Raw genomic sequence first — 16,199 nt, forward strand, 5'->3', positions numbered from 1 at the left:
ATTAGTTAATACGAGCTGAATCAAAGGGAAAAGCTTTAGCAAAATAATGCTTTCTTTGGGTCTGCCTATGCGCTGTGAAACCAAACTAAGGACACAAACCAAACCAATCAATTTCACTCTGATTGGGACTAACTTTGTGAAAGTGCCCTTAAAGACCCAGGTACAGAGCCAGTTAGCGTTGATGTCGCTGCAGAACACAAGTGTCTACAAACCTGTAAATACATGGATTGAAAAGTGAGAAAACACTGGTATCAAAGCTTACCAGTGTGAGATGGTTTTGCTTGTTCTTTGGCTTAAAGCAGTGACAGACAGGTTGACAGGCATGTGTACGCTTACACTGTGCCACGTGATTTCTAGGGATGAAAATTTCAAGCTGTTACCTCATGCTGCTTTTCGGGGCGACAACAGCCAGAGATGCCTAGTTTAGCTTCAAACTCTCCCTAAGGAGTGCTGGATTTCTGGCAGAGCAATTGGCTATTTTAAATGCAATTATCAGGTGCTTTGCAGCTCTGTCTATCTTGCTGGCTGTAAATACTTCACTAATGTTCTGTACTCTCATTATGGTCTTCGCTCTCTCAAAATGTATATTGTCCACTAATCTGTCTTCCTGTCTGCTTTTCCACATGCACGATCATCCATCCATCATGATAAGCTATGTCTTCTCTAGGCATCACATTTATAATAACGTGAATGAAACCATGGCAGATGCAGCATTACCAGTGTAATGTGGTACCTTCATCAGAGACAGCAATAGCCTGATATGATGGCAATAGCCATCATATCAGGCTTAATTTAATGGGATTTAGGTGGAAGAATGGCGGGGCAGCGACGACTGGATAGATGCACATCCAAAAAATGTATTCAACATAATGGACGACTTAGAATTTTTCACACAATTTTCCACAGGCAATAATGCGACTGGGCGCATACCTCTTTTCCTCAACTTGTTGTTATATGGCTCAGCACTGTCAATTTGCAAAGCTTGTCCTGCTGCTTTTATGTTTGGTCATTCTCTCTACCTTAGATCCTGAGAGCCTGTTCATGACCAGTTGCCATCCCCTCTGGATAACACACACAGGAAGCAAACAAGCTTCCTCTCTGACACGTTAGCACTTTGCCATCATTTCTCGTTAAATTGCACATTGGTTATTGAGATTAAAATATTGGTACCACTATTGTGTGTTGGAGTTCCATGAACTAGCTTAGTATAGACACTGGAATGGACTGGATGTTAAACGAGGTCACGCCTATATTCCCCATATGTAGCACATAATGGGAATATGTTCCACTGTTCTCGAACCCATACCCAACTGGTCACATACACGATTGTCGGGACCTCTTGGTGTCACCTAGGTTTAGGCAAAAAAACTATTTGGTTCGGTGTCAGAAAAGATCATGGTTGGGTTGGCACGCAGGTGGCGGTGTGGTTAGAGCGCATGCCATGTACGAACGTACGCACATACGCAGCCGACCCTGGTTCGAATCCCAGCGGGAGGTCCTTTGCTACATGTCACACCCCCTCTCCTATGTTTCCGATCTATCCACTGCTAATAAAAGGCGTCTATGCCTCAACGAACCGTTGTCCGCTTTTGTGCTTATGCCCTCGGAGGTCGTCTTACAGCTCCACCACGGAAAACCTATCGCTATCCCAGGTAATTCATTCCATCTATCAGACATAAGCTTAATAAAATTTATATTTTTTTTACAATTGATTGTGGGTGATTTATTAATGTATGTGATAATACTTATATATGTATGCTGTCTCTTACACTGTGGACCAGCTTGATTGATTTATTAGGGGGCTCTTCTTGGTCTACCACTGTTTTATTGTTTGTGCACACCTTGTAGTCTCAGTAGAAGACACAGGAGGGCACCTGCTACTCTCACTGACATTGGAATATATGCACCGGTATGGATGTATGTATGTGTGTGTGTGTGTGTGTGTGCGTGTGTGTGTGTGTGTGTGTATGCATGTATGTATGTATGTATGCACCAGTATGTATGTATGGATGTATGTGTGTGTGTGTGTGTGTGTGTGTATGCGTGTATGTATGGAAGTCTGTATGGTTTTTGGTGGACTGCTGAATAGAATTGCCATCTGGGATCAATGAAGTTGGTCAAATCAAACAATTTATTTACAGCAACTAAAACCAATAGCTTTCTGTTAATGATGGCTCAAATGATGTTGTGTTTGTGAAATAGGTTACTAGCACAGACAAACCCACAGCAAAGTGTCTCATGACTCTGTAGTTCCCCGCAGCTGCTGTTCTCCATAGCATTTAAACAGAGTCAATTAATTGTTTTGGTTTTACGGCCCACAAATTTCACACAAATGTCTATTGCCTTAACGCTTAAAAACGTTCATACTTGCAAAGAAGCCTTTTAAGGAACCTTTAATGTAATAATTAAGCAGACGAGCATAATATCTCAGGTTCCTTCCTACGGACTGTCTTATCCATTTACATTACATTTACATTTAGGTCATTTAGCAGACGCTTTTGTCAAAAGCGACTTACAATAAGTACATTTGTCATTAGTTATCCCTCTAGCAGTAGCATACGCTGGTAGACCAGAGACTCTATAAAGTAATGAGAGAAAGTCAACTGAATGCCACATGTTGCCTTGACCTCATTGCCCGCTGTCAGGGCACTGATGTTGTCCCACTTAGACAGCACATGAATACCCAGGATGAACGGCATTAACTTCTACAAACCTTGATTCCGCCTTTATATTAGTCCTCACCTTTCTTGAAGTTATTACACAGAAAAAAAATGTCTACACTGTCACTCAGAAGCACATCAGCATGAGCTTGTTTCAACACTTCAGTGAAGCCACATGATGCTCATGCTTAGTGAAACATTCAGATCCTAGATGCCATGTTTTTGGGGCTGCACCAGAACATCAAACGGAAATCAAGATCTGTCTCCCTCATAATTCCGTCTGACATATCTGATGTTTTCAAAGTTTGGGATCACGACTAGAATTTAATACAACATGCACGGAAAAAAAACTAACTTTGTGGTTGAGTAAAAATATATTAAATTAACTGTCATAATTTCTATTTTGTAATACTATAATTCAGAGACTACTTGAATACACTGCCTTTGTCACCCCTGATCTTCTTCTCCAATAAACTGTCATGGCTTTTGGGATGCGCAATGCATCAGCCACTTTCAACGGTTGTGTTGGGTGACATTGCTAACTGTAACGTGTACTTAGAGGATAGCATTGTTACACTTAGAGAAGAAACGTAGGGGTTCTGCCGTTTAATTTTGCAGAGCCTTTTTTCTCCTGTTTTTGTTTAGTTAGGTCTAAACCTGGTCTTACTTGCCATTGTGTTTTAATTGGCTAGCCTAGTTGAGTTTTATTTCCTATCTAAGATTATTTTTTGTAGCCCTATTATTGAGAGTTAGCTAACATCTAATCTATATACTTGGTTATTTAGCTCTGCTATAACTTTATATAGTGGAGCTATAACTCCACTCATTTTATTAATTTCACTTCTCTAAAACTAAAGGCATAAAAGTTGCTTAAGAGAGGGAGACATTCGTAAAAAGCTATTTATTAACTCAAGCTGCTTAATGTTATTTCAGTGGGCAAGCTAAGTCATTGAAATTCACCAAACTTTAAATTCAATTCAATTTATAACATGACGTAAAAGCTGTCTGTTCCTTTTGGAGAAATAAACGCCTCATTCTAAGGTCACAGAAACGCACTGGCACTGAATGCAACGTTCAGTAGATTCAGCAGATTCTCAGAAATCCTCTGTGTAGCAAACTAGATTGAACATTTAACCCAGTGAGAGCTTCTCATGGGAGAACACTCTTGTCAATGAAAGCATTTCTATTACTCAAGCAAGTGAAAATGATTCTCTAATTGGTTCGTTCAAAACAAGTCTTAGAAACATATGTTTCTATCAACCGAAAAAGAAAAGTTTTGGTTTGATCATTGTCTTAATACCACAAATTGTTAATTTACAGGTTTCAACACTTCATCATTCAGCAATGAAACTTTGATATAACTATTACATGTAGTGAATTGTACAATTCTATGCAATTGTCGTTCCAAAGAATCAGATGTTGTATCGAATGCAACTTAAATACTTTTCAAAAAAGGGGGCTGTGAACACTCATGGATTGGTGTAGAATGTGAACAAACATTGACTTTTGGTAACATTTAGCAAAAGAAACCTGGCAACATTTACCTAAGTATAGTGAGTAAGTAAATGAAAATGTCAAACCAAAAGATATCTGAATCTACTTAATTCATAGCGAAATATTCCAGATGTCTGATTTACTTAATGGGCCCTAGTTTCGTAGACCAGGCGCAGTCAGCTTTCAGCGCACCTGCGCCGTGCCGACGGGGTGTGTCCGCCTGGACTTTGCAAGTTTCCTGCACCGTGCAGGCTCGCGCAGGCACTCCTCCCGTCTCGCCCACCGGCGCAAGTGGGAAAGAGGGAGGAGAAGAAGGCGTGAGTGGGAGACGAGGAGGAGACGAGGCGTGGACTGGGATTAATACAGCCGATTCAGATCTTCACCAATCAAATGAGCTCCTCTCCTCACCTTTAATGCGTTAGGGGAGGTTCAGTGCAAGTTCCGTCACTTGACAACCCGATGAAAGAAGCAGCGCCGCCGCTCCCACCACGCGCATCACGCGCTGTGCGCGCGTATCATAATAATAACAATGCCGATATTATAAAAAACAGGAGAGAGAGGGAGATGTTTTGGTCCGAGAGGCTGAGTTTCCGTTACGCGTGCCATCCGCCTTTGATCTGATGTCAGATGTGACGGGACAATCTATATAGATATAAATTCACGTGTTGATTCAATGAGTTGCATTAAATAGTGTTTGTTGTGATAATTTATTGCATTTAAATGTGCCTGGAACTGTGGAAACCTGCCTGTGAGGTCTCGGTGACGTGTGCGCACTGCGCGCCGTCAGCCAAACTTCCACTCCGCCAGCTGTGATTCGCATTGAATGAATGGACTTTATTTACGCCTTGCGCCGAAAGTAGACCAGGTCGGAGCTGGCGAGCTTTCAGCGCAGTCTCGGCGAGGCTTTTTGCCACGAAACATCCGCTACGCCAAGCTGAATCTGTGACGCCTCCAACTGCTGCGCCGCCACACCCATCTTGGCGCAGGCGATCTACCAAACTGCCAAACTGACGGTGCGCAAGGCTGCGTGGGTCGAAACTTGCATTGCGCCGGCTCCGCCACCCTGCGCCGCCCTGCGCTGCGCCACGAAACTAGGGCCCAATATGTTGATGAAAATGATGATCTTAAAGTGACTTGAACTAATAACTGTAAATAAATATAACTTCTTACTCAAATATAATGAAGTAACATTTACTTAACCCCTTCATAAATATTCATTTTAGTGGTGAGTACATTTTACTTGATATTGGCAAGTGAGTTGTACTTGATAGTACAGCAGTAAAACGAGCTTGAAGTGCAAGGATTTTATCAAGTGAACATAATTGTAACAAGTTCTAACACATTTTTTTTGTGCAAGTGTGAATGAAACAGAACATCCTTGAATAGAGCACAATAACCATGAGGCACTGGTGGATCTTGAAATAGGTAAACAGTTTAAAGCTGATTGAATTATATTTGATTTAGTTTTAGTTAGGTCACATTGTAGCTTTTCTTTAGAGATACAGCGTTTGTCGTTTTCTTGGCCGATTCCTATTCTTTTTTTTGACAGCAAGCTTTCAAACTAACTACTTTCACTACTTTTTCAACCATCTTTCAACTTTTCATATTTATTTTTTCTGCTATCAGTCATATTTGAATGATACATCAAAAATCAGTTCTTTAGATCAGAGCTGCAAATGTTGCGAAATGTACAAACAAATGAAATCTCTCTCTCAAAGAATAGCTCTTTGTCTCTCTTAGAAAACAAACTATGGTCAATTAGAACAAGCAATTTGCCTGGATGGTTTTCATAAAACACATCTAATGTCTTTTCAGCAAGTCAGAGAATTGTTCCAGTTTATAACATGCAGGGAGATTCAACACCATGAGACTGATCCGTCCTCTCTATTTGTCAGATTTATTTTCAAGGCGTTAATCTTTATTTGTCCTTGTTCCTCTTTCCCATTTTCCTAGAGAGAGCTGTTCATGTCTCAGCTATAACAGTTATTAAGCAAACATTATATCGCAAAAAGCATTTCAGAATGGCCGTACAATTTTGGTTCTGATTTTCTCAATTTAAGACATGAATGCAGACACATTCCTCCCTAACAGGCATCTGCCAACGTTACATCAGGTTAGAGTCAGAAATGAGGCTTGCACTCCCAGCAAGGCGATGCCGAGTTCAAGGCTGGTCAAGGTAATTTAGTGGATAACTTTGCAAGCTCCAGTCGCGTTGATTAGTGGCTTTCATGTGAGGGATTTCTGGTGCCCACAGACATTAAACTGATTGAAGACAGTCTGCTACTCAGACCCACCATTTGAGAGATCTTTTTCAGGCTTTGGATGTTTCATTAATTCACATTAGAAGATCCTTGCAAGCATTGGCATTTGTTATTCCTCAGAGCGGTGTTGGGAGCGCTTCAAACCACAGGAATATAAACATCAGAAATATACAGTATCAAACTAAGTCCGGCAGTCCCCTCTGACCAATTTGAGTGTCAAACTCATCACCGCTCTAGGCTTTTCTAGAAATGTCATGTAGTGTGATAAGCTTACCTCCATAATGAACTCTCAGTCACACTGTTGAGGTTGAAGTCAAATAGTTTGGTCAGCATCAAAATCACCTGCAGAACAAGACAAGGATTGCAGTCAATACACATACCTATTGATCCCATGTTTGTCAATGTCAAGTTGAACAGCAACGGGGCAAAACTGGCAGGAAGTAAAATAAACTGCTGCCAAACAAAAGACCCAACCTCATGGTGGTCTTTAAAAAACCTTCCTCACAAAACAACTAGATTTTATTACTACATGAATTTAAAAGTAGAGGTCTTCATGCTTGGTGGAGATATCGAATACATAATAATGCACTTATTATGTGTAGAATTAAACTTGTATCAGCTTTGATGTGCTGGTAAGCCATGAACTGTAAAATGCAGGAATAATGACATATGTTACTTTTCGACCGTTGGTGCTGCACCTGTATTTTCAGACAAGGTCTGACTGTCCTCAGGTCCCTTTTTAATTCAGCTGTTGATGCTGATTCAGTCTTTGTTTGGATAACTGCTGTATGCACATCTCAGGGTGGGTTTCCCATGTGTGAAGACCAGTTTGAAGGTATGTTGACCAGTAAGCTCCTAAGTTAGCTGAGCTCATCAATGTTACACAAAAGAAAAGAAAAATACACATTGTTCAGTACTGACGGTCTCATTGCTCAATTAAGTTATTCCTAAAAAAAAAAGAAAAAAGTAAGTTGGAATATTTTGTTTTCAGACACCAGGAACATTCCTGTTTATTCGTATATAAATGCATCAGTAATTACTTTTGACCAGGTGCAATGATTACATTATGTGTCCCATTTCACCAAGTGAAAATGTATTCATGCATAACATTTGTTTGGCACTATAACAGACAAGACATTTGCACATTATTCCAACTTTATGGGCTATATACAGTATATATATATATATTACATTTTCCCATCCATGCTACCATACATCACATAGCTTAATGTGACCCCCCTCTAATTGTTTCAAAGCCATTACTTAATCATATCACATTTATTCCAAACACTCCACTGTAAATATTCCTTGTGCCATAACACCCTCAAGGTGCCTGCGGTGAGGGAAAGTGGGTCAGCCACAGTCTGGAGGGAAAAAAACGTAGGCAGAAACATCACATTTGGCTTTGAGCATAAAAGAAGTAAAGAAGCACGGAAACTCACAATCTATTTACTTTATGACTGGAGGTGTATTTAAAATGAATAAAAGTCAAAAGAAGCAGAAGAGCTGGGGAAATGTTCACAGGGAATGCTGCAGTTTCACTTCTATATAGTTTAGCTATGTCGTGTTCTTGCTCATGAGTTAAGTTTAATCCTGATAGAACTGTGTGAAAGTCCCCACGGGTATGTTGTGGTGACTTTGACAGTTGTCTGATGACCCATATGCATTGTGGATAACCTGCAGCACAATGGTCCAGTGATAGGACGTGGGCGAAGAAGAGATGCCGCCAATGGACAAACATCTATTCACATAATGCGTGGCTTGTGATGCTCTGCTACATCCTTATCTCCCACATTGCTATAGGGCTAAACGGCTGTACGTAAGAGGCACACAGATATTTCCCAGCGCGAGGAGTAAAATAAACAACCGTAGTCCATACGATTTATATTTGTTGCCTTGAAGTCATGTTGCCACGCTGCGCACGGCCAATATCCAGCTGTTTCTCCTTGGCCCGGCTGCCTTTTTGATACCTCCGCTGCCGTTACCAAGGCAGCAGCCGAGCTACTGCGTGACTTTGTGAAACGATTCCACCGTAGGGTTCCTGTGCGTACAAGAAGAACAGATGCACCTTGGGTAGAATTACATCGCGAGGTCGGGGCTCCTGTGATCAAGCTTATTAACATCTGCAGCCCCGGGAAACACTCAAACACTCAGCTGGCGGGCTTTCGCAGTGTTGCCGCGCTAGTTAAAAGGCAGTAAGAGCAATTTCAGGAAGTAGCTGGGCGATTTGAGCGTGGGGAGGACTAGCCTGGGGAATGAATGACCTTAAATGTCCGGACTAGACCTGTGCATGCTAATGACTGACCAAGTCCATTTAGCGCTCCAGCTGGAGGCTGAATTCACACTCGCACCACGCAGCTTTTCTTGTCTCCTTATTTCTTTCTCCCGTCACATCTCAACACGGTTTTCTCCTGTGAGTCTACATGTGTGTGAGAGAGAGAGGGAGGGAGGGGTGAAGGTGAAGGTAATGGTCCAATTATGTTTTTAGCATCTCGGAGTCACTCTGTGTGTTTGTGTATCAGTCTGGATGTGGGTGAAGGTGAGGGGGCCGTTATGCTTTTACAACTCTGAGCTTTCCTACCGGCTTGTATTTGTGTGTGTGTGTGTGAGAGAGAGATAGCTGTGAGAGGTAGTAATCTGGCTCTGGATTCTGTCCTCTAAAAAGCAGAGGTAAAAACCGAGTGACTTGGCTTCGTTAGTTGAAGGGCAGCATGCGTCGGGCCCTTCTGTCTGCCACATATGGAGACTATGCAGGCAGTCGTCAGCGAGTGGCCCTGTCAGATGGGCTCCCACTGGAAAGTGCATATGCTCCATCACTGACCAAGCCAATTAGGCTTGGGGGCTTTTCCTGCAGTAAATACTGAGAGAGCAGAGACGGCCGACACACACCCATTTCTGAGATTTTGGAGATGTGCAGAAGAACATGAAGGCACCAGAGTGGGACGGCCTTTGGTTGACATCTGTTACAGTTCCAGAATAGAGATGCAGTGATTAACAGATGCTTTAAAACACTGCAGTTACAAGCCCTACATAGGGTCATATGGTTCTAATTACCAGCCCCACATGGTCACGTAGGGTCTTATTGCCAGCCCCACATGGTCACGTAGGGTCTTATTACCAGCCCCACATGGTCATGTAGGGTCTTGTTACCAGCCCCAAGGAGGGTCATGTAGGGTCTTATTACCAGCCCCACGGAGGGCCAGGTAGGGTCTTATTACCAGCCCCACAGAGGGTCATGTAGGGTCTTATTACCAGCCCCACGGAGGGTCAGGTAGGGTCTTATTACCAGCCCCACAGAGGGTCATGTAGGGTCTTATTACCAGCCCCACGGAGGGCCAGATAGGGTCTTATTACCAGCCCCACAGAGGGTCAGGTAGGGTCTTATTACCAGCCCCACGGAGGGTCAGGTAGGGTCTTATTATATTTTGCAATATTTTGCCCTTTTTTTTCAAATACTGTGACCATTGAGACCAAACTGAACTAACAAAGACCTACATACATTACCAAAAACAGCTGGTTTTATGTTGCTTCCCTTTCCCCTCACGAGCTGGGTTTGTAACAGAGGACTGTGAAAGTCTAGGTAAGGTTTGTTGAAGCTGATTGGTGGAAATGCCTTGTGTATGTTCCCCAACCACCCTGACCTGTTAGAAGCTTGAAACACTGAAGTAAAAGTTATCAGCATCTAAATGTCTGGTTCTCACATGTTCCTTCGTCAGAATCTGTATTCCAACAAGTTCTACAGAATTTCCGACATTCCGTGTTTCAATTTATCGAGTGGCCGTGTTAACTGGTGACTTTCAGCCGGATGCATCCATGGTTACTCATTGTAACTTATCGAAGGTTGTAATAGATAATAAACACAGATTGATGAAAGATAAATTGGATTGAAATAGGGATGCACCGATACCAGCATCGGGTATCGGTCCAATACTGTGCGCGTGTACTTGTACTCATAAATGTGCTCCGATACTACCACGACGATACTTAATGGCAGCGACAACAGGTAGGCCACGGAGCAGGAGAAATGTCACACACTATCTGTTGCTAATATCGGGGCTAACTGCTATGTTTTATGCTGCCTTTTCATTGCAGGTATATCACTCATTGGGTGTTACGCCTTTGAGACGGCAGCGGAGGTCGTCACAGAGCGTTGGTGATGTTTTGAAGATGTGTTACCAGGACGACGTGCGCCCGCAGCTTCAACAAGCTCAAAGCTTGTTTCGAAGAGGCTGCAAAGCACAGTTCTTTCTAAACGGGGCGATCACGGCATATTTTTGACTCTCCTTTTCGCGATTACGGCGGAATCTTCTGTGTAAACAGTCCCACCCTTTTCATCTCTCTCAAAGTAATTATAAGAACTTTTATGGCTTTTAAGTACTCATATTGGGACTCTGTATCGTCAATTACTTAAATGTACTTGCACTGAAAAAAGCGGTATTGGCGCATCCCTAGATTCAAAGCTTTTAAGAGGACACCTACATGTTGCTGTCATCACTACCCTATGTTGAATTGGAGATGAAAGACATACATTGGAGATGAAAGCATACATACAGCTGAGCTCCGGCAAGTTGCAGTTTGGATGTGACGAAGTCATCTTTCCCTCTTGCTATTCCCCTTTCTCCCTTCCCATTTCACACACACACACACACACACACACACACACACACACACACACACACACACTCACACACACACACAGCTTAACCTATGTGATATTAGGTGTGGTCACAGAATGACGGTTAGTTGATTTTGGTGTTATTAATCATTGATTGATATTGCTAAAGTTAAATAAACTGTTATTTCAGTGATTCTCTGTCTGTGGTTATTGCTGTGTGAACATTGTGATAACAGCTGGTTGATTCCCACTGTTCATCCTGTGAGTGTAAAGTAGTTTATAGATACTGGCATCCTGAGTGAACAGCCTTCCCATGAAACTAAATTAATGGTCCGTTTATTGGTCCCTTATCCCAGGGTGGTGGCCCCGTTATAATCGCTGGATTATTAATAATTCTATGAGCATTCATTATCCTATCGATACTCATAATCATCTCTGAAAATGACTAAGCATCGAAACTGCTCCCTACTGAATCCCAACAGCAGAAGATATCATGGACACTGAGGCAGATGATTTGACACTGGGAAAGACACGGACTAAATACACAAGAATCTAATGAGCTCAGGCTGAAAACTGATATGAGGAAACAAAGGAAACGGACCAGGGCTGATGGGACTAAAACAACACAGGTGATACAGAAATAAGTCAAACATACACTGGACATAAGAGGCAGGGAACTTCAAAATAAAATAGGAACCTATCGAAACAAAAACCCAAGATCATGACATGCTCACTAATAGCAATTTTCAAAAGTCTTTGTTTAATTAGGTTGCATTCTCCATCTTTGGTTGCATTGCTTGAAAAGCTGTGCCAAACCGCGTGAACACACTAATGACATCATCATTGCTTACCAACGGTAAAAGGTTCTACACAGCCTTGCTTTTAATAAAGACTGTGCTGCACTACTGTCTAGACTGTACATTGTGTGTTACAGTGGCCGTGTGTGTTTGTATGGAGGCAGACTAAAGAGAGAAGACGGACAGATGTAACAACAGCCAGCAACAGTGCCAAAGACTTCTGACTTGGAACAGTAGCTCCAGGATCAGCAGTCACCTCTGCCTGCTGCAGTCAAGATAACAACAGAAGCAAGGGCGTTGTTATGTCCGTAGCAAGTTTTCTTCACAAAGGGTTAAGGCTGCTATCTTTCACTTTCTCCACATTCAAACTAGGAGCAAAGTCAGAGCAGCTCATGTTGCATACATGAATCGGTTTCACCTTGTTGAAAAGTGAGGTGAAAATGTCCTCTCACTAAAGAACGGGTGTGTATGTCGTCTGTGCAAGCAGCTTATAGTGACCCGTAAAATGTTTGTCTGTTAGAGGTGTGAACCTTCATGTATCTCACTGGTTATACTTTTTCCATCAAATAATACAAGCAGTCACATAAATCTGAACCCTGAAATCTGATTGCAACATCTACATATTTTCAATTGCAGTATCTATGTGGGACAACATAACCTCTACATCAACAAAACATCCCTGCTGCAGTGCATTACCGATGTACTGTAATCTACAAAAATAAGGTTTTCACATAGCAGCCTTAAGACAAGCATATGACCTTTTACACTGCATGAATTAGCCTTAGGGCTAGCGGATTTCTTCCACTCAATACATCATGGTTAACTGATTTCAGACTGCATACACTCTCACCCAGGACAGGACACAGGAAGATGGCGTCAGGCTGACCCATGACTGGATACTAGAGATGGGAGAAGATTCCCTCACCCACTCGTATCACCCGGATCCTTGAACTGATCCGGGTGAGTCGAGTCTGCTGTCTCCATTCACCCGGGTCACTTGCTGCTAATGCCAGTCAAAATATACTAATTCAAACCATGTATTGCATCACTCGCTACTCTCTTTAAAACCTGTAAAATCACATTTTAACATGACCGAGCAAGTGTCTGCTAGAAGTTAACAAGGACAAGAGAAGGAGCTTCAATGACTTCCACGTTAAACTTAGCTAGCTAACTTAGCTAGACCGTAGCTGGAAGCAGCCAAGGTTTTGTTACTGTGCATCACTCCGCCGTCACTCGGAAGAGAGGAGGACTCGCTGCATGAATAATGAATAATAATTATAGTGTTATCCTTACTTTCCCCAAACGAAAATGGCTTGTTTAGTTTATTATAGTATATATATATATATATATAAATATTGTGTTTTACAGATAAAAGTTCTTTAATCTGGGTGGCACTGATCAGTTTGGTGATTGACCCAGAGATCCATGAGTCAGCACACTAACTCGGATTTACCGCCTCTACTGTATACGGAGAGCAGGCGTCTGGTGGACCCCCGACTGTACGAGGGGCGAAGGTGTCAGACAGACCACCGTTCAACAGCGTTAACAAATCAGGTATTATTTGTAGCCAGGTCAGTCAGTTAGCCAATCATTTGAATGCCATCTCTCTGTTTGGTGCACACGGTGTGTGTGTGTGTGTGTGTGTGTGTTAGAGCTGTCAATTTTCCTCATTAATACTATTCATATTTCATTCCATATTTTTTTCAATATTCAAATGATATTAAAATATGTAATGCTCATATTCAGCCTATTATTAAAATTAACTACACTACACAGGCATACGTTGCCAATGCCATTACCAGCAATGTGGTTGTTTTACTTATTGTCCACTAAAGGGCGTTCCAAAAACATTACAATAAATATGTTGAATTACCAACAGCTGACAGCTTTCTAGATCAGTAATAATTAAGAAAGTAAAACAACCACATTGCCTTCTCCTGGGGACGCTGTGTCCACGTTGCCATGGCTACACCCATGGCTACACCCAGATGAATCAGCCGATGGAGACGCGGGTCTATCTAGCTAGCAGTAAGCAGCATGAATGCATCTTTGTCATGACGTCATCGCTTCTAGAGCTCCATCCATATCTTTGTTTCACTTCACCGAGTGCTGCCGGTGGTTATCTCCGTGTGCGTGCCGTGTTATCTCCGTGATACTCCGCTGTCTGCTATTTCTATTAGTGATTCAGAAAACTTTATTGTTCATCAGACTTCATGTGTCAAAAGCATCCGTTTATTAGGGTAGGCCAAGGCGAGGAGGCTGAGATCTGCTAACGTTAGAAAACATGTTTCTAAAAAAAATTAAAATTAAAAATGTAATACTAATATCAGCATTCGAATACTATTGATTTTTGTCCTTTTCAAATTATATTTGATTCCCGAAGTTCATTCCAACAGCCCTAGTGTGTGTGTGATAGGGTTGCACATCTCTCTGTGATAAACGATTCGATATGCATCTAGATACACAGGTTACGATTCGATTCAAAAACGATATCCTTTTATTACAGACCGATTCGAATCGATTCCATACAGTGTAAGAACGATACGATTCTATTCTACGGTTAATATTTGTTGTAGATATTTTATAAAATAAAGAAGCCAATTCTATGAAAGTGACAGTACAATAGTTTCTTTTCAAATATGTAAAATACCACATATCCCCAAGCATTGTGGCTGTATGGCACTGGCAAAAAAAAAAAAAAGAACAACAAAATCACATGTCAATGTATTTATTTTTAGACATGGACCAAAAAAAGTCTGGCTGAATCGTTGGCTGGCGATCACAGGACAGTGTCGTGGACGCTACCCGGGCTGCGGCCGCCTCTTGTGGTGCAAGTTGAGACACAAGCGATTGACATTCAATCAATGGACCAAAAAAAAGTCTGGCTGAATCGTTGGCTGGCGGTCACACGGCAGCGTCGCAGCTGCCTAGCTGTGCTGCGCCCGCCTCTCCACCTCCACCTCCTCCATGTTCCGTGTTGTCCCTTGTTTATCACTCATACCAGCTCGGCAGCTACGGCGTTTCACGGGCAGCTTCAGCTCTCGCGTTGTTTTAGAGACGCTGGTGTAATGCCGCCAACCGCTTCAAAGTCTCACGATACCCGATCCATGACTCCGTAACCGATTCATCTAGGAATTCATTGATAATTCGTATCGATTGAGGAGGCTGCTACCGATGCAACCGTATCTCTCACTTGTTGAACCGAATATCCGGTCGCATCGGTTTATCGTTCACAACCCTAGTGTGTGTGTGTGTGTGTGTGTGTAAAGCTCCGCCTCAGCCCTCAGCAAAATTTCAATAAGAGCAGAGACTCACACTGAGCTGAAATGAAACCAAACTTTTTACATTTTTACTTACTGCATCAATGCAGAATTATTTACGCCTGCAACGCGACTAGAATTGTAGTCTTCAACCTCTCAAAGCGTTTTACACATTTACACATACGCCACATGTCAACATTCACACACACACACACACACACATTCATACACAGATGGCAGAGATGCTCCTCAGAATCACCACTAATGCACACTCACAATGATGGCACAGAGAAGAATCTTAGAATCAAGAAATGTCCACACCTCTAGTGGCTGGAGTGTGAACAGCAACAAAGTCCACACAGGGAGAAGATCGGGGGATGGTCGGGTCAAACTGACAGGGAGCTAAGTATTATAGTTCTGCACGATTATGGCCAAAATCCCTCATGCTTAACTTTTTTTTTTTATTATTATTATTTGCATTTACTATTAATGATCACTAAACCAGTATATTGTTTCGGTTTGCTTTATTGGTCTGTAAGCTCATTTACAAATATGATTACTGAAGTTAAAATACATTTCAACCAACTATGTAATATGTACTCTTAATGTATTGACAGTGTAACTCAGAATTATCAGCTTGTTACCCAATAATGAGCCCATAAGCCAGGTATCATATTTTTACGAACAATGAATTAAACTCAAATACCAACACACTGACCGGTCATTGTGACTTACAACAGTTAAATGACCAGACCAGCTGATTCCAGTGCTGCATGGGAGAAGTGATCTAATTAGCGCCTCCATGTTAAGTGGTCAATGTTTTTCAGACTGCTGCAAAAAAACTCTGTTTCTAAGAGCTGCAGTATAATCCACTCCATGGTAACATATATCTATTTGTATACTTATATACTTATTTTTGTAAGTGAAGAATGAAAACAAAAAGCTATGCGCTCTCTCCTCTCTCTCTCCCTTATATGAATATATCGGACTATATATACGATATAGGACTATGTAAAGGAATATAGAGAGGACTACATGGAGGACTATGTAAAAGACTAGTAGCGGCGCCAGGATTTTGATTGTGGGTGGGCCTCCAGAAAACGGGATGGGCC

The 16,199-nt window shown here is 42.0% G+C and overlaps 1 protein-coding gene across 6 annotated transcripts in view; it reads right to left on the reverse strand.

Moving 5' to 3' along the window:
- sorcs1 (sortilin-related VPS10 domain containing receptor 1) overlaps nt 1-16,199 on the reverse strand; it is a 274,281-nt gene that overhangs the window by 162,351 nt on the left and 95,731 nt on the right. For all 6 annotated transcript variants that reach the window (XM_084004951.1, XM_084004950.1, XM_084004952.1 and 3 more), the window contains exon 2: nt 6,690-6,757. In XM_084004951.1, coding sequence (XP_083861077.1) covers nt 6,690-6,757 — 68 coding nt within the window. The remainder of the gene's footprint in view (nt 1-6,689; nt 6,758-16,199) is intronic.

This window comes from Eutrigla gurnardus (assembly GCF_963514095.1).
Source record: "Eutrigla gurnardus genome assembly, chromosome: 3".
Taxonomy (NCBI): Eukaryota; Metazoa; Chordata; class Actinopteri; order Perciformes; family Triglidae; genus Eutrigla; species Eutrigla gurnardus.